This window comes from Falco peregrinus, chromosome 2, assembly GCF_023634155.1.
Source record: "Falco peregrinus isolate bFalPer1 chromosome 2, bFalPer1.pri, whole genome shotgun sequence".
Lineage (NCBI taxonomy): Eukaryota > Metazoa > Chordata > Aves > Falconiformes > Falconidae > Falco > Falco peregrinus.
In genome coordinates, this window is record NC_073722.1 from 39096812 (window position 1) to 39123175 (window position 26364).

General features: G+C 51.4%; 1 protein-coding gene across 1 annotated transcript; it reads right to left on the reverse strand.

Moving 5' to 3' along the window:
• Positions 1–2803: 2803 nt before the first annotated feature.
• On the reverse strand, positions 2804–25599 carry LOC101913040 (cytochrome P450 26B1). The gene is made up of 6 exons (XM_055797425.1): positions 25315–25599; positions 22910–23134; positions 9727–10002; positions 8531–8686; positions 7574–7855; positions 2804–6628 (listed from the first exon to the last, which is right to left on the reverse strand). The coding sequence occupies exons 1-6, from the start codon at positions 25516–25518 to the stop codon at positions 6236–6238; spliced, it is 1536 nt and encodes a 511-aa protein (XP_055653400.1). The 5' UTR covers positions 25519–25599; the 3' UTR covers positions 2804–6235.
• Between the last annotated feature and the right edge of the window lie 765 nt (positions 25600–26364).

The following is a 26364-nucleotide window of genomic DNA, read 5'->3' on the forward strand; positions in this document are numbered from 1 at the left end:
ATTTTATCTTATCAAAATCACACATCAGCAGTTAAATCAGTAACCAGGAAGATGCTATAGGTTAGAATTTGGGTGTAATCTCCTGTTGTAAAGGAAAATTTTCATTTCCAGCTGGAATAAATTGGAAATCTCTCATGTGAAGGTGAGGAGGGAGACCTTCAAAAAAGAAGTATTTGCCAGAAGCCATTTGCCATCCTACCATTTTACATCCTTTTTGCTGTCACAATTGATCATTTTTGAATATACAGATCACACATTTATAAAATATCAAGGCTATCCAGGTACTATAATTTATTATCACAACATTTCAGAAAATACAGCAGGCTTTATTTTGAGGGGTTTCGGCCTGTTTCTGTCAGGAGGCCAGCCAGGAACTGGATGCACACAACATACCAACCTCACTATTTCACCACAAAAGCCTAAAAGTGGTGTGTGAAGCTTCCAGCACAAGAGGAACCCCCAAGCCAGCTGCAGCAGCCCCCAGCAGGCACAACGATCACTGCAGTGCCCTTGCAACTGAAATACTCCGTTCTATTCATGGGGCAGAACATGACAGCACCCATGTGTTTAAATGCCAGCTAAGACCAGAGCTAGCGGTCTACCAGGGCTCCTGACATTATCTGGGGGAAAGCAATGCCAAGAAACCATCCATACCACCTGGAAAACCATTGCTTTCTCCCATTTCTCTCTTTGTAATAATTCCTGTAAATGTTATTTTAGCGATGCCTCAACATTTTGCACTGTCCCTTTTTGGCCTAACGCTGCCTCGCCATCCCCACGGAAGGGCCTGAGCCTTGGGCTTTGCAGATTAAAGTCACGCTTCAGCCAGACCAAGGTGACACAAGCCTGCTCCAGCAACCCATTCCGTTTTGCAAGAGACACCAGGCTACATTCAGAAGGGCAGGGAGGGGAAGAAGAAAAAGAGAAAAAGAAAAGCCCATGTACACATGCGCACACACTTGCACACCTTTTCTGTGTTCTCACACACAAGCTTTAAAAAGAAACTTTCCAAGAGTTCAGCTAAAGTTAAAACAAAGCAGGTAACATGAGACTCGGTGCCAGAGCTGAATGGAAAGTACTCGGGGTCTGACTGACCTGCGCTGCCGTCCAGTGGCTCCCGCGAGACCACCCAAAAATGTTCCCTGCTTCTGCTGGAGTCAAGCGAGCCACATCATCTCCCTCCAGGGGTGGTGCAGCTTCTTGCTAGAAGCCATAAAATAAATAAATAAATAGAAGCAAAGGGAGGGAGAAGGGGGTGGTGTGGGGGTGGAGAAAAGAAATCCCAAAGAGAAAAGGCCAAAAGGAAATGACCTCCCCTGCTATTAAACAGGTGACAGACAGGTATTATAAATGCATCGTGGGTTGGAAAGGAAGGGTGAGGAGGTGACACATTGGGCCTTTCGGCTCAAAGAGAGGCCAGGAAGGGGACAGGACCACAGACAAGTGCAATCTCACGGTGTTTTTTTGGCAACAGCCAGGACAGACACGGCAAGACCACTGTTGGCAGGACACATCCAGAACAGCAACTAGGAAAAGAGAGTGGCTGCAAAGCACTGAAGGGAGGGAAAGGAGCCTCAGATCCTCTGGCTGCACTGAAGGGATAAGGGCTTGGATTGCATGGTCATATTTTCCAGCCAACTGCAAAGAGCTACATTAATTCCTCCAGCCATCACTTGCCTTTGAATGTGATCGTAGGGTTTGCAAAGCAGCAGTATCCTGTTCCCCAACACAGCCAGGGTGCTGTCACAGCTTTTTTTTATAGGAAGGGAGCAAGGATACAGAAGCTATTTACTTAAATAATTACCTAATTACTCTAAGCACCCTCAGCCTACCCCATCTCCACTCTGGGATGGGGTGGGTGCAGCTGAAACTCCCACCACTAACTTGTCCTGTCACATCTCGTGTAAAGCACTTCATCCCACCACCCAGGGCTAAAAGTTCCTAAAACATTTTGGGTCTAAAAAGCTCAAAGCAAGCCCTGCTAAAAGAAAACTCTGGGGCACAGGTTTGCTGAGGAGCTGGTTATGGGAGCGGTCTATCTCTCAATAGCCCAAACAGGAGATGATGGGAGGGCTGCAGACAACCTGTCTGCTGCCCATCACAGGGTCCTTCCCACCTGGGCTACCCTTGGGAAGTGTGTCCTGCCTTGTCTGGTCCACCATGCACATCCTGCCCACCAGCCAGCCTGCCATTACCATCTGTAGTTGGGTGTATGTTCTTTGGCCCACGGCGCTCTCCTGTGCCACCTCAATATGGCTGTGAGCTCCTGAAAGAGCCAGCAGCAAGGGCCAGGGCACACACGCAACTGGAAATGAGCACCTTTCCCTTCCCTCCTGCCTGTCTTGTCCAGCCTCCATCTGTGGCTGGGGAAAAGTAAAAGCTTTGGGCAGAAACTGGGCATCCTAGAGCTCACCAAATCCTCAGGGTGGGACAGACCTCAGAGCAGGGCCACCTTGGTCAGGTTGCTCAGGACCACGTCCAGTCATGCTCTGAGTACATCCAGGGATGGAGGATCCACAACATCTCTGGACAACTTGGTTCAACATTTGGCCACCCCCCCACCCCCCCTCCACCCTCCATAAAAAAGCTTTTTCTTATTTTTAAGTGGAATTTCCTGTATTTCAATCCGTGCCAGCCAGTGAGGCCTCACCCTGGCCATGGAGACCCTGAGGTCCCCAGGGGGGTTCAAAAATCCCGCTTCTGAGGTGTCCCTGTTCCCTGGATGTGGGTGTCACCCTAAGAGCCCAAACCAGGAGGACATAAGCCCTTCAAAAGGAGATGCAGATGAATATGAAACAAAAAGTTTGGAGATTCAACTCTTTTTATTATGGAAGTCTATAAAATAGCCACATGGATTATTTTTTTTTTAAGATCACAAAATACACAACATTCATTTTAATATGCAACACATAATATTATATACATATTAAAAACCACATGACTGAAACACATGTTCACACGGCACCAATTTCATAATGAAAAACCTCACAAGTGCTTTTTTCTTTTTTTTAATATTAAAAACAACTGTGATAAAACATATTAATATTTTTCCAGACAATGTTTACAATAAAGAGAAAAAAAATCATATTTTACTAAAAAACAAATATTTAACAGCAAAACTTTATACTAAATATCTATTTTGAATTATAACAAAAATAGTACTTATAATAGTTTATAAAGACAGACAAAAAAAATTTGTGTATAAAATAATATTATAGCAAATTGGACTGTGCTAAGAAAAAAAAAAAAAAAACAATTCTGAGATTCAAAGTGCTTTACTCTGCAAACCCACTGCAGCAACTTTTTTTTAGTCAAGTTATATTAGTTAGGAATGGAAAAACAAAAGCATGACTTACTTATGCCTAGATTAAATACCCACACACACAAACATTATATATACACATGATGTAAGCATATATATATAATGGATGTATGCATCTTACATTACCGCTCTCCAATCAACCACTCACTCAGAAGCATGTTTGGTTTTCAATTTGTAATGACATTGGAAGTTAAAATAAAAATTTCAGCGAAACCCTTCACTGATTTCCCATAAGCACAAGTGGGACCGAGCCCTTTCAGAAAAGTCTGCCCAAGAGCTCTGGCTCACCGCGGTGTGGCACGAAGCCCCCCATGAGCTTTAACCAGACCTTTTCACCTTGCTGTCCCTTCCCCTCTCCAGCTTTCTCCTTTTTCAGCCTCCTCTCCCCCAAGCACAGTCTTATTCCCTTGACAGATGTCAGATGGAATTGGGAGCTCCTGGGGAGCACCTGGCAGTGGATCTCGGATGGGTTTTCACCCTGCAGCTCCTCCCTGCAGACCACCCACCTCCTGTCCCCATCCCTGTGTCCTACAAGGGCTCATTGTCCACAAAGACCATGGACACCCTCACATGCACTTTTACCTTTCCCCAAATGCTTGCCCCTGGGAAACTCACCCCTTCTTGTCGCATTCAGGTTTCTGTGCTCCTTTGCTTCTTTTGCTTTTTGGGATTTCAATTGCAATTAATCTCCTTTTGTCAATGGGACATTTTTCTCTCCATCAGGGCCAAAGAAAATACCTGAAATCTCAACAGTGCCTGAGCTTGCGGTGTTTCACTCAAAATTTCCAGGCTGGCAAACTAGCTGAGCCTCTGCTTCAGAGACATGGTGCACGTAGCCAGAAGCTCCTGAGACCTTGCTTTTGGGTTCAGCATGTTGTTTGCCAACCAGAAAGAAAGGTCTGGATCTGAATGGCATCTCCTAGAAGACTGGGAGTTTTCTTTCAGGTTAAATCAACCTGAAAATCAAGCTATGCCACAGTGGTGTGAGCAAAGACCATCCACCGGGCTGCTCCTGGGGGGTTTCTCACAGCTTGGCTGACGGCAATCCCATCTCAAGTGCTTCTCCTGGCTAAAAAAACTGCCTCCCTCCTCCTTGCCCCCACCAGACGACAGGCTGGCAAAGGTAGCCATCACCATCGCTCACTTCACACTTCCTTCGACCTTCCAAAGAGGCACCCACTCGTCAAAAGCACAACCTGCAAAGCAACCTGGTAAGCCGCATCTGCCGCTTCGCCTTTCTTATTTCAACCCCTCTGACTTATCTGTACACCCTTAAAGCTGAAAGCCAAGCTGCCCACCCAAGCACAAGATCTTTTCCCATCATGGTTAGGAGAGGTCTCAGCCATGGTCCTTGTGTTCTTTTCCACCTCAGAGGGCAAGAGATGGGAGAGGAGTTGGGCTGGGCAGGCTGGGAAGAGATACCTCAAGTCAGAGAGGGATCTCCCAGCCCCGTGCTTGGCTCTGGTCTGAACCAAACACCTGCCGGGGCACTCGGAGAGCTTTTGCTCTGCACCTACATGCGAGGCTGTGTTCACTTTCAACACAACCCACCCATCTCACACGCAACCCAGAAGCCTCTTGCATGCAAAAAATAAAATAAAATAAACCGACCCAGCAAATCAAATGCAAGATACCTTGGTGGCTGCTTGCTTGTGCTGGAGAAGCTTTGGGCAGGGCACCTCTCCTGGGTTAGCGGTGGGATGGGGCAGACAGCTGCAAGGAGCCCACCGCTTGCTCTCCTTCCTGCCGAGCTCTCCCATCACCAAACAAAACCCAAACACAAGACAAACAATGCGTACGTTGACTTATTTATAGAGATCACCTTTAATGCAAATGCCTCCCGTGGAAGAGGACGCACTGAAGTGAGCAGCTCTGCACGGGGCGGCTTTGCTCAGTGCCCCAGTGTTCACAGAGCCGCGGTGGGTCAGCGGGGCCATGCAGTTCTGATGCTGGTGCCTGCACCTTTGGGGAGAGCAAAGGCACACAAATGCCCTCAAAAAGGCTTCCTTTGCATGGGAAAGGGGCTGGTGAGGGGCTGTGGCAAGGGAATGGATGCACACAGGCTGTGTAGCAGCAGCAGGAAACTCAACGAGGAAAAAAGGACACACACACCCCCAGAGCCCCAAATGCAAAATACATTTTGCAAAATGCAAATATGCACTTGTCCGAGGCCTCAGAGGAATGGTTCACCATCCATTCAGCCCTGGACAAGACACCACAGGGTTTTTCGGTCCCGCAGCGGAGGCGAAACAGCAGCCCTCTCCCCAGCCTGCCCCAGCACCAGTGGGAGAGGGCACAGGAATGGGCATTGCTCATCTCTCCCTCACCAAGGAAAGCCTCCAACGCCCCCAGAAAAACCACAACCAAACAAATGAAAAAAAAAAAAAACAAACAAAAAAACCCAAAAAACAACACGCCAACTCAAAAATGAAACACTGTTATCACCAGCTAATTTAACACTGTTAAAAAAAAAAGATCAGAGGCCACCCGAGAGCTACCCTGGGATGCCAGACCTCTGATCATCGGCTGATTTCCAAAGCCTTTCCCACAGTCGGGCCTTTGCGGTGCTCCTCCTCGCAGCAGAAATGTTTTATATATATTTATATATATATATATATAATATTTAGATACTGTGTATGGATCCCAGCTCAACCCGGGTTTTGCAACTCTTCCTCCTTCCAAATGAAACAAGACACACGACGACACCCCAACCTTCTCCACGCCCCACGGGAAGAGCAGAAGGGTTTTGGCAGCTTCGCTGGTGGAGAAAGCGGTCCCGACCTGGAGGCTCTATGAAGCAAGCATCGTGGAGAAGCTTCTCGTCCCTCTCTCCTCCCCTCCTGTTCGTCCCCTTGCCCCCACCCCACCCCTCTGTCCCCTGGCCGCCCATCCCTCGCACTGCCAGCATGGGCTTTACACTGTTGCCCCCAGCATGGCATCTGTCCCTGTCAGGATCTCGTTCTGGTTGGAATCCAGTCCAAAAAATTTGACCTTGAGGCCGTCGACAGGGTGGACCACGGGCACCAGGGTGATTTTGGGGAAAGTCCTGGTGGCAAGCTCAAAGCGGCTGGTGCTGGCCAACTCAATGGCCAGCGCCTTGAGGAATAGCTTGGCCAGGTGCTTGCCCAGACAGGTCCGTACGCCTCCTCCAAAGGGGAGGTAGTGGAACCTGCCATCCTTGTCTTCGCTTCGACCCTGCCCAAAGCGGTCGGGGTCAAAGACATCCACGTCCTTGAAGACAGGGGCAGTGTCATGGGTGTCCCGGATGCTGTACATCACGCTCCAGCCTTTGGGGATTTGGAAACCCTGCAGAGAAGAGGGAAGGGGTGGAGAGAAAACCAGAGCAAGTCAACCCTACTGTAAAGGGAGAGGGAGCAGGAGGACAAGATAAGACCATTTGGCTTTGTCTGCTTTTTCTGTATTTTCTTTGAGTTTATTACTTGTGCGTGATGCAGATTTATAAGAAAACCAGAAAGCACAGTGCAAAGGGCTGGGAGATGGGAATCCTGAGTTTATTTCTGCCTCTGTCCCTGGGACCCACCAGATGATCCGTTGCTATTTATTTGCTTTGCAATCACTGGCAGAAGCCACCTACCAGTAATCCCCTGGTGCTCCACTGCCACCAAGCAAGGGGAAGCAGCTTTCCTCATGCCTGTGCTGTGCCATATGCCAGCCAGTCCTCCCCAGAGCATCCCATGGCTTTGCTCACACCCTGCTGGCTGTCAGCCCCACACGCCCAACGCACATGTCAGGGCCTGGGCAATGAGAAACAGAGTGGATTGATCATCCCCTGAGCACTTTAAAAGGTTCCCGACTCAAATCGTTACATTAGTAGGATTTACAGCAACAAGCCAGGTCTCAAGATTTTGTTTTGCTAGTAGGAAATTCCAGCCATTGCAGTGAGTAATGTGCCTGTCATCCAGCAGCTTGGGGATGCCCTTTGCAGTAAACCTTTCCCTTGTCACACCCCAGTTCAGATTTTGGCGTCAAACTTTGTCACAAGTTGCTCTTTAAAGCATCACGCCTGTCTCCTCTTTGACAGCTTGAGTGCATCCCTTCCCTGCCACAGGCCAGATCCCATCACTTTCCTCTGAATCCAGAGCAATTCCACTCCCATCACCAGCAGGACCTGATTTGTCCTCCCTGATGTCTCATCTAACCCAGGCTTGAGCAAGCTTTGCAACATCATGTAAAAGGCTATTATGGGGAGCTCATGGTGCAGCCACATCCCAGAGAGATGGTGATACTCACATCCAGCTCGAAGGTTTGCAGCACTGTCCGGTACCCCCCAGAGATGGGGGTGAAGAGGCGAAGCACCTCCTTGATGACGCAGTCCAGGTAGTGGAGGCTGTTGATATTGTCTAGCCGGAGGGAGCCCTCGCAGATGCAACCGTTGTGGAGGATGCCCTTGCTGCGCAGCTCCTCCCGCAGCTTCTCCAGGACCCGGGGGTGTTTGAGAAGCTGCATGATCAGAGAGGTGCTGGCACTGGCAGTGGTGGCGTAGGCGGCAAAGATGAGCTCCAGGGTGCCATCCTGAAAGACAAGAGCAAACCCAGAGTAAGAAACAGGATGGACAGACAGGCCAGCAGCCATGGCATGTCAAGGGACAGGCACACAGGCTGCTGTGGGGCATTTTTTTCCCCAGCAGCTCTCCAGCCTGGTCACGTCTAACTGCAAGGTCCCTTCTTGTGCAGGCACAGGTCTTGGACACCCACCATAGGGAGCTTCCCACACAGCCTTGGAAGATGCTATGGATCAGAGAGGCAGGAGAAAAAACGCTGGGAATGGCTTTTGATAGCACATGAATGACAAGTTATGCCATTACCCTGCTGCAGATAACCTGCCGAGGGCTCATATGCCCTGCAAAGGAGGCACTACAAAACTGCATGGGTCAAGGGATGAAGCTGGTCAAGGCTGAAAGTTTCAGCAAACTTGTACAGTCTTCTGGTCTTCCCTGGAAATGCTTTTAAGAAAGGGCTGAGCATGATCTGCAAACAAATATGTCCCATAGGAAAGCTTGTTGGCACCATAAGCCCCCAGACCAAGATTCACCTGCAGCTCCAGCAACACACTGTGGCCCCCCAGCTCTCACTGACCATCTCAGGTCTGCCCTAAAAAATTCTCCTTGCAGCAGCTTACACTTTGCTCTTTGGGGAGTCCCTGCTCGGAGCACAGTGAGCACCAGGTGACCATGGAGAAGATCTTTACCTTCAGCTCCTGCATGGTTAGCTCCTTGCCATGCTCTTTGCCACTCTCTATCAGGATGTCCAGTGCATCAGCATAGTCTTTGCCCTGTGTGTTCTGCAGTTTCTCCTGGATGGCTTTCTCCAGCCCCTTCTGCAGCGTCTCACGTGCCCGGATGCCCTGTGGAGCAGGGAGCCATCAGACTACATAGGACACAACATTAGCACTACCATCCCCAGCCCAGAGTCCCCAGGAGCTGGAGACATGCTCAGGACAACAGGCCTAAGTAATACAACTGTAATTGCAGATGCTCAAAGAGAAGTATAAAGATGCTGAAGTTGTTCCCTGGCCAGGAGGAGCAAGTCCCGAGTGGCCAAGATTACAGGCAAGAGTAATCAGCACCTACGTGCAAATGATAGGTATAATGTGGGAGCCCCAGTACTACACCAGTTCACAGGCCTCCGGCTCACCCTGGGATGTATGGCAAACCCTGGGAAAATTGTCTCTCAAAGGAAAGTCAATTCATCTGAAAGGATCCTCTTCCCAGGACCGTAATGGGCTTTCCAAGCAATTTTATCACCTGGTCTCAGTAAAGCAATTCCTATCTGAGCACAGCTGCACCGGGCTAACCTGCTGCTGCAAATGCTTCAGGGCTGCAGATGGTTTGGGGTCATTCATGTGGTCAAATAACGGTAATAAAATTTGCAGTGATCATCACAAAAATAAATTTTAAAACCCCATGTTTCTGTTACCAAAGTTCCCTATTAAAAAATACTATCTTTTTGTTTGCAGTTTTTGTTGTTTTCATTTTGCACCATTCATCAGAAAACGAGAACAGTTCTTAGAATTAGAAGGTCCACTGACCTGTTTCACCCTGAGGACAGGAGGGAATTAACAGGACAAGGGTCCCACAAAGAAAAGAACACAGCAAAACTGCCAGTTATGGGTGAGGAAAAATGATGCATTAAATCTGGGCAAGTCCTGACTGTATCCTGCCTTGCATCAAACTGCAAAGTCCCTAGTGCTCTAAAAACCTATGGATGGATCTTCTTCTCCACTCTACTGAAACAGGACTTTGTAGCCCAAAATGAACTCACTTCTAGAAGTGAGAGGGTGAGAAGACATCCCTCCGAGAACCTGTAGAGGCTGGATTAGCCACCATCCCTTTGATGTAAGATTAGTGTTATCAGCTGGTGGAGGACTCAGCCAAAATCTCTTACCCTCCTGTAGCCACTGAAGGGCAGATCCACAGGCAGGGAGAAGACATTCTCCACAAATTGCTGGTAGACCTCAAAGAGGCGGTTGAGTTCCTCATCGGGGATGCGGAAGCCCAGCAGGACACGGATGGCCATGCGGAAGGTGAGCTTCTGGGTCTCATGGTAGACATTGATGGACTCAGGGTTGCTGCTCCAGGCCCGAAGGGTGTCTTTGATCACAAGCTGGATCTTGGGGAGATAGCTCTCCAGTGCCTCATGGCTGAAGATTTTGGAGAAAACCTGCCAAAGAAAGCAAGTGGAGATTTCTACACAGCCCCAACACCCTACTCTGCCTTCTCCCGTAACCAGCTTCTGCCCACAAAAATGGACATCACAGGTCTCCTGCATGGAGCAGAGGACTCATCATCATCCAGAACCCATCATCCAGAATCACCGATTCCTAAAACAGCTGCCTAAAAGGGTTGATGGACATCAGCTGACAGATCCTCCACAGGCTGATCCCCACCACAGCCACCACAGATGACAGGCAGTAACAGGGTGCAAACCAGAGATGGGAGGAAATGCTTCATCCTGTGCGTGGCAGGAAGGATGGAGCCAGCTTCGTGTCTCATGCCTCCCAGTTACATTCACCCCAGGATCTGGATGCTACTAATACACCTCTTCCACTGGGATTCTCTAGTATCTAACATTACTGTTGTGCACGCACACAGACGCATGCAAGCTTGTCTCTCCACGGGAAGACTTGGCAGTTTCTCCCACCCATCAACCATCCTTTTTAAATATACATAAAAAATTAAGGAAAATAATTATTTTGAGGCATTTAGGATCTCTGCGAAAACTGGCTGAACTTAGACAGGGGTTCAAGTGGGGAAGAAAGCACACACGTACACAGAGGTGGCAATCACACACGGCTCATTTCCTTGGGAAACCGGGGAAAAAAAGGCCTGATGTCAGCAGACAGTATTAATTTAAGCTCTGCAAGTAAACACTGTGCGGGAGTGGGCCTCCCCAGGCCCCCGATGCTAACGGCTCCTTACTCCAATTTGGGCCAGGGCCCACGTTGCACGAGGAGCTCAGCAATGCCAGGAATGTCCCTTCAGCCCTCCCCGGTGCAGCCCACAGCACACGCTTTCATTCGGCATCCCTGCTGCATCCCTCCCAGAGTGCACCAGAGGAAAAAGTGCTGTTTGTTTATTTTTTATTAACCTACACACACACACACAGGGCAGTAGGCACACACACACCACCACATGCCAGGCCTCCAGGAAAATCAAATTAAAACAGGCTCCCAAGGAGGGAGCTGCAAGCCTGCATAGCCTCCACCGGTGGCCGATTCCCGGGGGGGCTCAGTGCACGGTGGGGGGGCTGTGAAGTTATCAAACCAACAAGAGGAGAGAAATCAAAGCCACCCCCTCTTTCCATGAGCGCCGGACTCACTGGAGCTGTAAATGTGAGAATTTCCTCCGCAGTCAGCACTCAAAGGGAAAGGTAATATTTTCCTGGCTGCGACCCCTCATTGCTAATGCACATCGTTCACTGGGAGTTTGTTTGGTGAAATAACACCTCTGTCCCCTCGCAGCCCTGGGCAGGAGGCTCGACAAGAGCTGCTTCATAACGCACCGGGCTCGGGCTGAGCCCTGAGCAAAGCTCATCACACGATACACGGTGGGGCAGGGCTCAGAGGCTCCCCACGGAAATATCAGCACCCAAATGGGATGGTAGGAGGGATGGGAAAGAAAATGCAAGCAGACCAACAAACAGATCCGCCTGCAGACAGACAGCTGTCCCCAGATGGCTACGCAGAGCAGAGGCATGAATGAACGGAGCGGAGGAATGAATGAATGAACAGCGGGGCAGCAAGATCACGGCAAGGGCGTGAGACGGTGTGGCTGCTGCCTCTCTGCCACCTCTCTGCACTTCACAAGCTATTTTTAAGCTTGAAAAGGGAAACGATGCTCAGGCAGACCTGCGTGTGTGAGGGGGTGAGTGAAAAAGCAGCCTCTTGGAAAAGAAAAGCTGGAGGTGTTAAAGCTGAGTCCCTCAGCTGCCTGGGGAAGGTATGAAGGGAGTTGAGAAAGGGCCGGCTACTGATGGCCATGAGCGGGACACCAGGCTTTGAGGGAGTGCCAGCTGGAGGAGCGCTGGCAGCCACGAGATGCTCCACAGGGATTGGACAGGACCTCCTGAGTGGGGCCAGCGAAGGGACACCCACGTCTCCCATCTGGCTGGCATCTGCCCTTTATCCATGCTGGGGAGGTGGGGTAAGGACAGAGGCTCCCAGTGAATCACCCCGCTCTCCCCAGAGGCTTCCCATAACTCAGTTTCTCCAGCTGAAAGCAGACCCGTTGAGGGGACAGCCTCTGCTTAAGGAACACCGAGCCTGCAGCCCTGCTTGGAGCCACCATCCCGATGGAGGTGGCCCTTGGGGCTCCTGAGCTGGGGCTCCTGAGCTGGGACCTCCTCCTCCAGCTCTGTCCCGCATCTCCCAAAGTGCTTGGGGACCCCCTGCACCCTGCAAAAAGTACAGCAGCCCAAGGAATGCCTCTTGTCTCACCATGGAAAAGTGCTGCAGTGGTGCAAAAGCCCAGCCCGGGGCTGGACCCACACCCTGCAGACCAAGCTGGACTCTGAAGAGGAGAGTGCCCGTCCCAAGGAGTGATGTGCAGAGAAGGCACAGAGGAGGGGGACCCTCAGGAAGAGAAGACTGAGCCCCTACAGAGGTCAAAGGGGGAGCATTTAGCACTAGGGGGTTAATGGTGGGGGGTAAAATCTTTTTGCTCTTTCTTGAGCTGTCCTTTTGCCGTCAGGCTCCTCCAGCCCCAGCCAGCTGCATCCCCGGCCTGCTGGAGCCTGCAGCTCCCAGCCACACGTCCGGCTCGCTGCAACGTCCCGTCCGCTCGCCGCCACTGCGCTCCACGCCGCCTAATCCCAGATGTCAGTGGATCCTTCCCCAGCCAGACACAAGTCTGGATCCCCTTCCAGTCACCTCCAGTTCAACCCTGCATCTTTCCAGTTGATTAAAAAGGAGGAAAAGGCAGCCAACTTTCCCGGACAAACCTCCGCGCGTTTCTAGCCTAAAATTCCTGCGCCCTCTAGTGAAGTCGGACCGAACGTCTCGGCCGCTCGCTGGAGCAAGACCAGGCAACAAGGAGCATCGGTGCAAAACAAGCTGCTGCAGAGATGCCAAGAGGCAAGGTCATCATTAAGGGGATGCTCGGCTTTGCTAACACCAAGATGTAATAGCCCAGCCATGGTGGGGGTCTGGCCAAGTAGCCTCAGTGGCAGTGCCAGGACAGTGGCCAGGACTTTTGGGGGATGCTGGAAAGAGCCCCCATTTTTTCTGACATTTTGATATGTCTCAAAAAAAGACAAGTCTGGGGATTTGCTCTGTCTGAGGGCAATCATTTACACCCACACACACATGCACTCGCCCTGTGCTGAGGGAGACACCACCACCCAGAGAGCCTGGCTGGAAACTTCTGAATCCACCTCACAGTGGAAACAGGATACTTAAAGATTTATGGTTTTCCTAAAGCAGAAAACTCCTTCTCAGTGTCTCAGCTCCAGGATCTCCTGGACAGATCCAGCCCTGTGTGACAGTGAACTGTCCCCAGTCCTGGCTAGAAAGTAGCCCAGCTCCATCCTTAAACCACACCGAAGAGGAGAGGACATTCAAGTGAAGGGCCCTGAGCTTCAACGCACAGTGTTTCCATGTGTAGCAAAGGCTTTGTTTGGCAGCCAGGGTGGAAAGAACTTAGCAGGGACAATACTTTTAATTGTGTTACCCCTCCTTGGTGCTGGCCAAGCTTTCCCAGCCCAAGCACCAGCTTCAGCCCCTGCCTTTTGCCATCCCCAACCTGCAGTTCCCCTACTACTGCCCAGCACATCAGCATGGCAAAGAGGGAACTGAGCTTCTTCTTCCACCCCTCCAGGAGGAAAACTTATGCTTTGGGATCAGGCACCTGCGTCTCATCCAGTCCACGCCAGCCAGAGCTGCTGGCCCGACCAAACAAAGGCACGATGAGCATGGAGATGTTTTCATGAACCAATTTGGCACCCACTGGTGGTTTGGCCGGCAGGATGTGTCAGGAAGCATCCAAAGCAATGTCTCAACCTCGAGACATACTATTTCTTCCTATGTTTCAAAAGAACAGGCAGCGTTTGTCCCAACGCCATCCTGTCGCCACATTATAATGAATGTCTGCCTCTCTCCAGCATCAGACATGGACCTGCCAGACATGGAGCCCACTGCCATGCTCCAGCGGGCTTGTAAACTGTGATATTTTTGGAGCAGGATGAGAAGGCTCATGGGCAAGAGGCTGCCCTGGTACCAAGAGCATGAGCAAAGGAAAAACACAGCAAAAAAAAAAAAGTTGTGAAGATTATGCAAGGCACCGCAAAGAGGAGAGGACCTCCACAAAACCCCACTGCTGCCCTGACAGTCTGCCATCTATTTATGAAGAGCTTTGCCTTTCACAGGCAGACATCAAAGAGTTGATCCCTTTTCTCCCTATGCTGTAATTGGAAAATAGAACACATGGACCACTCCACAGTCTCCTGCCATGCTCCATCATGGGAGGAATCCAGGCCCGTACGGAGGGAAAAGCCAAAAGTTTCAGCTCCCAGACACACAGAATGAGCAATGCTGGGTTTGCCCATCAAAGCACAGCACTGCATACAGAGGGCAGGTCAGGAGCATCGGTGTCCTGGGGGAGCAGCAGCCTCTCCCAGGGAGAAAAGCAAGAGCCCCATGAATACTGCAATCCATCTCCAAAGGGAGTCTGGTTACAGTAGCTCGAGTCTCCAAACTAGGCCCAGCTGAAGATAAGAAATGGAGTGCCTTTGCAAAAAAAAAGTTTCACTGAAATTCGAATGATTCTCAAAAAAATGTGCTGGAAAAAAATGTAAAGATCATTTCTGCATCCTTGGGCCACATCATGATGACCATGCACCTTTCATGGTTGCCCATACCCCTAATTTTTCGATTTTTTTTTTTTTTGGTAAGCATTTAGGGTTGTAAGAAACTCTAGCATTTCATATTTCCTCTCAAGTTCAGAATAAAAACAAGCCCAAGCACCCCATTTCCCCATGGATCAAAAATCTCCATGTCCAAGCATCTCTTCTACAAACCCTCCACATGGCATGGGAGATTTCACTTTTGATCCAAACCCCTTTAACAGGCTATCAGGTTAGAGGGCCTGTGATGCCCAGGCTGTTGGGGAGAGCAAGGAAGAAGCATGCCACCCTACATCTGTCTCAGCACCTCCCTCTTCAAAACTGCCTCACATCTCAAAAAAACTTGCCACCACTACCAAAATGGAACCAGCTATGTAGGCTTCTTACCCCACTTAACGGGGCTACCTTGGCAGACAGCGGTTCTTCAGCATCTGCATGCCTCCACCACCTCTGAAGCACTGCTCCAAGTGCCCCTATTTACTCATAAGGAACCAGCGCATTTGAGGAGAGTCAAATTCACCTTACGTATTGTCACCGCTCTTCAAGGAGGGAATCAAACACAGGGAGGGAGAGAGAAAGAAGATATCACATCAACAGATAGTGTGGCAAAGAAATGGGAGCCGTGTCCAGCCAGAAGGGATTAGAAAGGTGGGATCAGCTGGCCAAGAAGAGGTCCAACAGGGCACGCACACACCCTGCCTGTGGCTAGTGCCTTTGGCTGGAGCCAAGGAGAAGGACCATCCCACAAACCCACCAGGCACACTGCTGCATGGTCAGAGAGGCCATTCATCGGTGGCAGAGGGCCGGATCGAACTGGGATGGGCTATCCCATTTGGGTTTGGACCACAAACTAAATCCCAGATCTGTGGTGTGGAGAGGAGAGTCTATCCAGAGCTAAAGAGGAGGAAAGCAACTTGTCCAGGCAGGAGGGATACTGCCCTGCCCACCACTGTGGAGCCAATGGAGGAGAAATATTAGGAGAAAAATCCCCTTTCTGCTGACCCCGTGCATCTTCCTGGAGCATGGAGGAGGGACCAAAGGGAAGGAACTCCATGCATTTAAGTAACCCAGAGCACGGACTCTAGAGACAAAACCAGACTTGACAAAGAAACCAGCCTCAAGTGCTCTTCCATGGGAGCACTTAGTCCCTGGTCTTGCCAAGTGTTCCACAAGTGGGGAGCAGAGCAGAGCATGTGGGGTGGCCACACTCACAGAGGAGATGAGAGGGAAACACCCACCCCATGACACAGCCCACCCCCTCCCAAAGGTGAAATAAATATGCCTTTCTGAGCACACATGGTGTCTTGGCAAAAACAGGGGAAGACTCTTGGAGAAGTGTTTCCCCCAGCAACTCTGCTGCCAAAATCCTGAGTAAGGTCTTGCGAGACCTCGATGCATCATATGGAGATGAGCACACACCTGACAGCGCAGAGGTGTGCCTGCGTATCCATGCGAGAGCTCCCACAGACTATCAGCAAGACCTCTTCTGAGCTTTAAACCAAGCTGAGGGAGGAGATGACAAGGGCTCAGGTGACCCAAGGCCACCGTACAAACTTGAGGAATAGGAAGTTGAAGAGCAAGCTGTCTGACAGAGAGATATATTCAGGGGTAGAAGTGCCACCTGAGAAGTGATGGAGAGCATCATTAACCTGAAGCAAAGCACTCAGTCCCCAGAGGGATGGGCAGGATATTACGAATTTCAACTTAGCAGATTGCTCGAGTTGCTTGGAAGGGTGGAGTATGATGCATAGAAAACCAAAGCTACACAAAGACAATGTAGGACGGATCCTGAACCTGAAAATCTCCCCCCCCATCTCTGGGATTAGCTCCTGGCCTCCCCTGATCCCGCTCTGAAGTAGACCCTGGACCCATGCAGAGCCATGGGCTGCAGGCTGCAGTTCCACCCAGCACAGAGCACTGCAGCCCACACAGGACATCCAACAACTTCCATCCCCAATGCCACAGAAAGGTAGAAAAGCCCACGGGAAAGAAATTCAGTTCACAGTATCGTACAGCTCCTGGGCTGTGACCACGTCCTGACACAGTACAGCTTCTCAAAGCAGGGTCTGAGCTTGCGGGGCATTTTGGGGTGGAAGGTGCTATGAAAAACACATGAAATTTGTCTTTCAGCCAGGAGCGCCTGGGCTTTGCTTTTTTTTTAATCCATTGGAATTACTCTGGATTTACACCACTGTAGATGACAGCACTATTTGGTCTAAAGTCAATGAGCCAACCTAGCTGACAAATTCTTCCCCAAGACCGCGAGCGGGAGCCCTACTCCTTCAAAGAAAGCCTTTTCTCCGGCCCCAGTGGCTTTTGCCCATGGATTAAAGCTTACAGGGCAGCAGCCCGACATGGACACGCTGAGGAAGGGCTGCAGGTGAGCCAGCTGATGGCAGCTGCAATCCAGCCTGCTTGAGCTGACTGATACAATTGAGGGGGGGGTGAGGGGGCTTGGATGGAAGGGAATGGTTTCTTTTTCACCATGGGATTTACAAGTCTCACGAAGGAGAGTGGTGGGGCTGGGTGGAAATGCAAGGAAAAAAAAACCTCCAAACCCTAAAAAAACCCTCTCTACAACTTGGGTCAGGATTTTTTTGTAGTGAGAAAGGTATGTTCCCGCTGCCTCCCATCCCTCCTTCCTCCTCCCGCCCCTCTCCCTCATCTCCGTCCTTCCCTCCCTCCCCCCGCCCCCCCCCCCTCCCCCCAGTCCAGCCCACAGCAGCTGGTTTATATTTGGCTGTAAATTTATGGCCCCTTTTGTGTTCTTAATCCTCTTGCAAACTATATTAAAGCCTCAGACCTTTCTACTTGGTGCTAATAAGCTCAACACTTGTATGCCTCCGAGGCAGAACATTAATTGTGGTGTGTTAATGAATGATGTAGTTTTGGACAGTGAGACAAAACAGGCCATTTCTCTGCACCACTGTCTGCTTCCTCCTCAAGTCTCCAGGTCTAGGATGTCTACCCAGCCCACGGACTGCTTTTATTTTATTCTTTCTTAAGCCAGCTATGCCTATTTTGGGATTACTATGCTGGAACAGAGCATGGCCCCAGCAAGTCCAGCACTTTTCTGCCAAGGCTGGATGCTTCTGAGGAAAGTCTGAGTCCCACCTTCCCCACGCACCATAGCACACCCGTGCCGGCAGTGCGTATCCTGCACGGGGAAACTCCTTCCTGGCCCCAGGCACTGCTCAGTCTAGACCTAAAACCTAAGGACCATGTGTCCTGGCCATTTCCAATTCCCATTTCCTTCTCCACTGAGATGCTGGGGTCCCTCACGGGCAGAGGCACAGGAGCGCCTCCCTCCCTGTTTGCTGAACTTCAGCTTCCCACTGGCCTTACATCCCATAAAACCAGAGCCAACGTTATCACCGTGCCTAAGAGTAGATTTGCTTTGTCTTCCTGACAGCTCGTATTGACCCAGGGATCGACACTTCAAAAGACACACGTGGTAAATCTGGAGCGACTGCAGTGATTTCACTGGGGTTTCACTGGTAGAAATGGGAGCTCATGGGTGGAAAAGGGAACTGGAGATGCCTACAAGGAAAGATCTAGGGCAAGATGAACAGCCAGGAACAGGGTATGGCAGAGGTAGTGTGGCTGTGCCACCAAAACAAGAGCAGGATGGGGAGAGCACCGGAGCATGGAGCAAGGAGCACCCTTAGCCGGTCACTGTCCCCAGTCACCCCTTCCCAATGAGTTACTGTAGAAGAGCAGGCACTCGCCTCCCTTGGAACGTCACGTCTGACTGCAGGGGATGATGTGCATCCTTCACGTGATGGGGAGAGACAGGGATCTGTCACTAAAAAGCCAGAGCAAAGCCATGCCCATGCTCAGGCCAGGTGCAAGAGTAACGTGGCTACTCCTGCCAGCAACCTGCAAGGTGATTTTGAGACAAAGATGCCACCATGGAGGAACAAGCTGCAGCACGGGTGGCCCAGATCCTTCTCTGACATCAACATAAACTCCATGACCCAACAGCAGTCACAGCCTCTTGGTAGATATTTATCTCAGGAGGGTGGCTGAGGAGTTTTGGGTTGCTTTTGTTTACTACTTGTAAACTGTTCTTATCGACCAGCTTCATCTCAGGCAAAGGACAGAGCCAACGCTGATGACATCTGCAATAAAGCGATACCCCTTGTGCAGGCAAGCCCTGCTCCCAGCCCTGCTGTCACGTCCCCATGAAAAGTTGACTTTACACCCAGAGACTCCCCCTCTAATAATTGGAGAGTTCATTTCCCCAAAGGGCGAATTTTTCTTCAATTTATATTAACTTTGACAGTTTCCTGCGGGGGAGCTTTAATAAATAGAGGATGGGAAAAGAGAGAGCTGCCATAGCTACCGGCGTGTTAATATGGCTTTGTTCCTCCTGAGCACCTTTGGCATGCGCCTCTTGGAGTCCTTTATCAACACCTCTGGGATTAAAGCTTCTGGTAGCCCAGGGATGGAGACAAGGATATTCAGCCACTTTATGGAAGGAGATACTGAATCCATACAAGATTCTGAAAAGAAGCTGAGATAGGGAAACAGCAAGCCAAAGAGAAGATCTCCGGAGACTCAGTTGTCCAGCCCAGCTCTGATCCTGTCACCACCAAGGGCAAAGTCTCCTACAGCAGATGCAGTGGCGATAGCTGCAATTCACTGATCTCAAAATTACATTGAAGAGTTAAAACTCTTTGGAAAGCTTCACAACACATGGCCAGCAAAACAGCCGATTTCAATGGCAAGCTACCAGAAACATCATGTAAGAACATGTTGGGTTTGAAGCTCTTTGCTAGAGCCCGTCTTCACATCTCAGTGGCAATCTGTCCCATCAAGAGGAGAGAGACCATGGCTCGATTGCCAGGGAATGATGAAAGAGTATCTGCCAGCACTGCTGCAAATAAGTGCAACTCCACTGGCTTTTAGAAAGACGGCAAGGATTTATCACAGGTGGTGACCACGTAAGGGTTGGTGGAACAAGAGCTAGAGCTGACCCCAATGGATGGAATCGCAGCAGAGGGTGAGCACACGGGGTTTCACACTCTGCCTTTCCTTGTGTTGGCCAGCATCCTGTGCTGCAAGCAACCTCATGAGAAATTATACCTCATGTACAATTTTCTGGCAAGGCCAGAGAAGGAGAAACCACTTAAAAGGAAGCAAAGGCTCAAGCTTAGAGATGAGGTAGAAAACAGAATTTGAGAGGTGGAATTCTTCACTCCAGAAAGCTCTACAATGCTCTACACTGAATTATCAACAACCTAAAGGGTTTCCTAGGAAATACTGCTGCTCTTCTGCATGGAGCTTTCAGACTGCTCCGATTCTTTCAAGATTTCTATTAATGCTAGCATCCTTACTATGAAAGTTGGCTAATTCTGGGAAAAAAAACGCTGCCTTCTGCCAACAAGTTCATTGCTCAGTTCCTCAGAGGTTCAAGAGGAAGGTACAAACCAGGTATCTGAAAGAAAAACTTCCACCTAGAAGTAGCAAGCTTAAGTCTTAAATCTAATGCTTCCTCCTCACACCTCAGAGCCTCAGCAGCAGGGCGGGGAGAGTTAAAAGTCAATGCCATTTAACAGCAACAAAAGCTCAGGGCTAATGAACTTAAAAGACGCCAGCAATTTCTGCTGGTAGAATGCACCTGGCCTGGAAAAAACTTTAATCTGGTCATCGCAATCTCAACAAGAATAAAATGATCTATTTTATTCCCATTAGAAGCAGGTTCACCTTATCTCTGCACGCGCAACTCATGCGGTCCAGGGTGAGGGATGGTTTTACGTAGGGGAAAAGGTGATCCAAGCAGCTGCCAGGCTCAGGGAGCACCCAAGGGTGCATGACGCATGAGATGTTCAGCTCCGTGAAAATAGTAATTAAGAGGAGACCAAGTGAAGGAATCAGAATAACCTCCCGTTTTCGAAGGGAAGGGAACCAGCTGAGCCCGGTGTACCCAACCTCATGCTGCTGAAAGAGAAAGCTTAAAAAATAATTAGCTACTCTAAGCATTCCCAGCCCCACTGATCCAGGGAAGGTGTTTGCTCTCAAATACACCAGAGCTCAAAGCAGTGGCAAGGTGTGCATGCAGGAGCAAGGGTCATCCTGGGACAGCGTTTTATCAGAATGCTTGTTCTTAAGAGGTTTTGGGCCGTCCCTCAGGCAGGAATTAGGATCCTTGCCAGCTTGGGATCACTCGTGATGCCAAAAATTTGGAAGGCAAAAGGGCTTTGAGGAAGAGAATGGGGATCCAGACCAGCCTTTGGATTCAGAAAAACCTGAAAACACTGGGATTCACTGCTTAGGGTGGGACATATATTTCCCACTAGGAAAAAACAGCAAAAGTGAGAACATCGGGTATGAATATCAAGGGAAAGAGGCTCTACCCCTTCTATGCTGCTGGCATCTCTCCTTGCTGGTGCCGGCACTCCCCATCTGAGCTGTGGTACAAATTATAAGTCCATCAGGATACCACAAAGGTCAGGCCTCCCTTTTCCATGACCCCATTCCCATAACACACGCTCTCCTCGCCTCCCCAGTGTCTGTTCCTGAGGTCAGAATTCCGCGGTTTTATTAACGTGATGGCAACCAAAGGCCTTCAGCTACCCACTTTTCAGTAGCAAAAAATTATCTTGCTGTGCAGAAGATAAAAGCAGCAGCGAAGGAGCATAGAGGCACCCTCAAATCACTGGTGGCTGCTGCTGCTTAACCCTCCGTTAATGGGAAATAAATCGGAGCCAAAACTGCTGCCTTCCTCCTGCTGCTGAAGCAAAGCACATCACTGCCTGTTCCCCTGCACCTCTCCTGCCGCAAATTATGCTCCGTGTTGGAGGGAGCCCCATGAACTATCACCCTTTCTCTTTGACAGCAAGGTTGGAAAAAATGTCTCCCTCCTTAAAGAAAAATAAAATAAAAAAAAAGCAGCCCAAGCAAACAGGTAATTGCAAACACTGCGTTTACCCTGGTCTCGGGTAGGGACTGACACGGCGTTTCTTGTGGTATCGCTCAAGTCCTGGCCACCAGTGCATTAAGAAATGTGACTAATAGGTGTCATGTGGTGTTTGTTTTCTCGTCTGCTCCCCCGGGATAAAAGAGTGAGCAATGGGTTTGGTAGGGATTTTGTAGCCATATATACCCCAAAATAGGAAATCCTGCTGGAGCAGGGAGCGAGAGCAGACCTTGCTTCAGGGCAGGGACTGGGACAGACTCTTGGTGCTGGGTACCACACTGGCTGTGCCACTGATGCCATCTCCGCACCACAGACAGAGGGGGGGAACATTACCTTCACCCCAAACCCACTGCCTGCCCCAAAGCTGGGAAAGAGCCTGTCCCATGGAGGATGGGATGCAAAAGCCACCATCCATGCCACCACACCAGCCTGCATCACCTTTGCCACCACCTTTGCTGATGGGGGGACAAGAGGATGATCCCCCACATCTGCTTGGGCTCAACACACACACAGAGCCCCAAAAACAGGTTGCCCTGCCCTGGGGCCTGTAAGGAGGCTCTGACCCCAGGACCACCGAGGAGGTGAGGCAAGGCAAGACCCCAGGAGGGGCTTAGCACCCCCCTGCTACCAGCTCAGTGTCCGTCTCCCTCCACATACACTTCATTCAGGGACCCCCACCAGCGCCCCAGTTTCCCTGAAATCCAATGCAATGCTCAGCACCACGACACCCCCCCCCCCCCCAGGAAGCACAAACCCCACGGGGTCTTCCTGCAACACCCCCGTGGTGGAGCATGGAAAAGGCCGGGGGGGGGGGCGGGGGGCACGCTTCTTTGCCCCCCCGCCCCCATGCCGCGCTGTGCCCTCACTCCTCATCGCCCTTTTAAGAGCACTCTGGGCCCACTCTCGCTGCTCCGCGCACGGCAGCGCCCCCCACGCGTGTCCCCGGCTGCGGGGGGGGTGGGGTGGGGGGTGTCCGTAGGGTGATGGGTGGAGAGGGGCAGCACCTCCACCCTCAGCAGCAACCTGCAGAGCAGCCCTCCCCTGTGACCCCCCTCCCCGTTCACCTTCTCTCCTCCCCATCGCCCTTTTAAATTCCTCAAAGGCATCGATCGCGGACACGAGGTGGGGGGAGCGCCCACGCGGGGCCTGCCTCCCACGCACTGGGGGGTGGGGGCTGCGGGGAGAGGAGGAGGGAGGAAGGAGAGGCGGACGAGAGGGAAGAAGGGAAGGTGTTCTCCCGCCCTACGTGCGGACCCACGCCCCACCCCCTTCCCCCGCGGCTTTCCCGGTCTCGCGTGGGACGCTCACCTTCCTCTTGTGGCGATGGATGTCGCCGATGGAGTTGGCCACAGTGTTGGGGCCCAGCAGCATGCGGGTGCTGCGCGGCCACTCCGTGCTCACCAGGTGATGCTCCCCCATCAAGATCTTCCGCACGTTTTCCGCGCCCGTCACCCGCACCAGCGGCCGCCCCAGCAAGTGCGTCTTGAAGACATTCCCGTACTTCTCCCGCCGGGAAGACTGGAAGCAGGAGCCCTGCGGTTGAGGGGGGGGGCGGGGGAGGGGAGCACAGGTTGGGGTGGTGTTACGGCACGGCCTCTCCGCGCACCGCACCAACGCGTGGGGATCCCCACGGTGCAGCCGGGGGAGATGGGGAGGGGGGGGGGCAACCCGGCCGCGGGGGGGGGGTGGGGGCGGGGTAACCCCGACATCCCACCCGCGCACAGCCCGGCTCCCTCCGACGGGGCGCCCGGCGCTGCCCGCGGCGCGCCCACTCCTCCAGCCGCCCCGGCGGGAGTCCGCGCCCTTCGCCCCCCTTCCTCCTCCTCCTCCCTTTCACTTCTACCTTTACCTCCCCTGGCACTTTTTAACCTTTCCCCCCCTTACCCCCCTTTTTTTTCCCATTCTCTCTTTTTTTTTTTTTTTTTTTTTTTTTCCCGCTCAGGCTGAATTTACTCGAAAGGCTGCAATTTGCCTGAGTAAATCTCCAGATTTGAGAAGGTTTAATAACTTTCCCACATGCTCCGGGGGCTTTTGTCGGCGAGGAGGTGGATGGAGCCGAAGGAGCGGGGGGGGGTGTCCCCCCCAAAAAAACCATCCCGAGCGGGGATAATAGCTGCGAGCGCGGCAGCTCCGCGCCCCGGCGCTGGGCTGGGAGCGCGGGTGTTTATTTTGAAACAAAAGCGCGGTTGTGAATTTCAGATGTTCAGGTGACCCTGTTTCTTGATCTCCGTAAATATAATTAAAGTCCTTTTTGTGGCATTAATAAAGAGTTATTTGTACACCATTTCCAGGGCAGCACAAAGAGGACCTTTATGTGGCAGAAGTTTCGAATGGAGTCCAATTTATACAAAATTTTGTATTTTTAGCCCTGGACTCTGTTTGGACGGAGCCTGTGGAAAAGCGAGAACCCTTTTCTGGTCCCCCTGTAAAAATCTGATAAATTTCTTTAAAAAATAAAGCCCTATTGAGAGCGTGCGGTTAACCCCTTCGGCGCCGCTGGCGGGGAGGGGGCCGGCCGGGGAGCGGAGCTGCCGCTCCGGGCTCCCGTGCCGGGGCTTCCCCGGCGGCGGGGGAGGGGGGGGGGGGACGACACCGGGGGACACCGCAGCCCTCCCAGCCGGGACCGGGTTGCCCTGCTCGGCCGCGGGCTCCGCCATCCCCTCGGCGGTCCCGTCAATGAAACGCGACCTTCGCTGGCGGGAGCATCCTCGCCAGGCTCCTCTTCGCGGATCGTGATTTTCATCCCGCCCAGGGAGGAGCGGGTGGGAAACCCTCGGACTCATTTTCTTCGAGGGTTCCCTCCTGGGATGCTGCGAGCCCCAGGGGTGCCCCCAGCCCGGCCCGCGGCCCCCCCCCGGAGCGGGACAACCCCCGGCCGCCTCCTGCCTCCTCTCCTCGCTTCCCCCCCCGCCCCTTTTTTTTTTGTTTTAGTATTTTTTCTCTTTTAAATATATTTTTTCTCTTTATTTTTATCATTTTTTTCTTTCTTTTTTTTTTTTTTTTTGGCAGTCACCCTCGCAACGCGGTCCGGGGGGATCCCGCTCCGCCCGCCGCTGTTCAGCATTTAGCAAGGTTAATCCCGGGTTAATCTACCGATTACCTCCGCGGGCTTCCCCCAGGACCGGACCCGAGCCGGGCGGGTTGAGAACCCGACGGGAGCAGCCCAGGGGACGGGGATGGGGGACGGGGACCCCATTGCACGGGCGAGCCGGGGGGGGCACGACTCGGGGAGCCACAGCCACCCCCGACCCGGAGCGGCAGCGCACCCCGGGGCTACCTCCCACCCTCGGCTTTATTTTATTATTTTTTAAGGATTTAGGCTGAGGGGGGTGTGTGGAGAAAAGATTTTTGGCAGCACGGCGGAGACCCCCCGCCGCTTCCCCGCTAGCAAGCAGACCCCACCGGGCAGCCCCGCAGCGCCCGGCCGGGGAGCGCAGCGCGGCGGACCGAGCCGAGCCGAGCCGAGCCGTGCCGTGCTCCCTCGGTGTGTCCCCCCCACATAGCCACCACCAGCCCCCTGCCCCAGCTACCTCCCCAGCTCGCCGGGAACCCGCATGATGCAATCGAAAGGGAAAGAAAAAAAAAGAAAAAAAAAAAAAGAAAGAAAAGAAAAAGCCCTTTAAAAAAAAAAAAAAAGCGCCGGTCCCAGCCCACCTTCCAGGGAGGGAAGGGAAGGGAAAAGGGAAAAGGGAAGGGAAGGGAATCCTCCTTACCTGCAGGAGCCAGTGGAAGGTTTCTCCGATTAAAGGGAATCCCATAGAGCCTTTAGGGATTGGTAGCTTGCAGGTTTTGTCGCGGGTGGCAGCCCAGCGGAGCTGCCACAGCTGTTGGGACACGGCCAGCAGCAAAGTCAGTGACACCAAGCACGCCGCGAGGGTAGCCAGTGCCGAGACGAGATCAAAACTTGCAAAAAGCATATTTGGAAGAAGGAGGAGGAGGAGGGTGGGGAGAGAAACAGCCCCTTGACAGGCACCACACTCGCACCCACACACACGCACGCACGGGGAGAAAAAAAAAAAAAAAAAAAAAAAAAAAAAAGAGGGAGATTGCGGAGCACACGCTAAGGGCTGCCTGGGGGGTCCTTGGGCGGGGGGGCCGGGCTCGCCCCCTCTCCGCTGGCAGGTTAAAAAACAACAGGAAAATAGGGGAGGGGTGGGAAAAAAAGGGAAAGAAAAAAGAAAAGGGGGACCCAAAAAGCAGTTTCTCCTCTGTCCCTGTCTGAAAACTTTGTTCTTGTTTGGAATAAACTTGACAGAGTGACACAGGCGAAAAAAACCACCCCACACAACACAAAAAGGGGGGTGGGGGGAGAAAAAACTAGGAGACCCCAAAAGAAGGGGGTGGGGGCAACTGAGTAGCCAAAAACTCGGGAGGGGAAAAAAAAAAAGAAAAAAGGAAAAAAAAAAAAGAACAACCCGGAGTGAAAGAAAAAAAAAAAGAAAAAGACCCCCAAAAAGTCCAAATGCAGATGCTCTGGCTTTCGCTTGCTTTCAAGGCAAAGCCACACACACCAGAAGGGGAAAAAAATGAAAGAAAAAAAAAAGGAGCGAGATTTTAAAAAAATATTAAAAAATCATAAAATAAGTCAGCCACGACCTGGAGAGATGGAAGAATTAAATAGCTATATATATGTATCTATACACACGGAGCGAAACAGATCGGTTTATATCTCCATCTATATATATATAAATATATCTCTATAAATATATATATATCTATATGCCGGTTATTTGTTAGCCCCAGACTTTTCACCAGACTTAGTA

Coding starts and splice junctions, on each gene's coding strand:
- LOC101913040 (XM_055797425.1), bottom strand. CDS start 25,518: ATGCTTTTTGCAAGTTTTGATCTCGTCTCGGCACTGGCTACCCTCGCG. Junction 7,856..8,530: donor TAACCATGCAGGAGCTGAAG/GTAAAGATCTTC, acceptor CTTGTCTTTCAG/GATGGCACCCTGGAGCTCAT. Junction 6,629..7,573: donor TGCAAACCTTCGAGCTGGAT/GTGAGTATCACC, acceptor TCTTCTCTGCAG/GGTTTCCAAATCCCCAAAGG.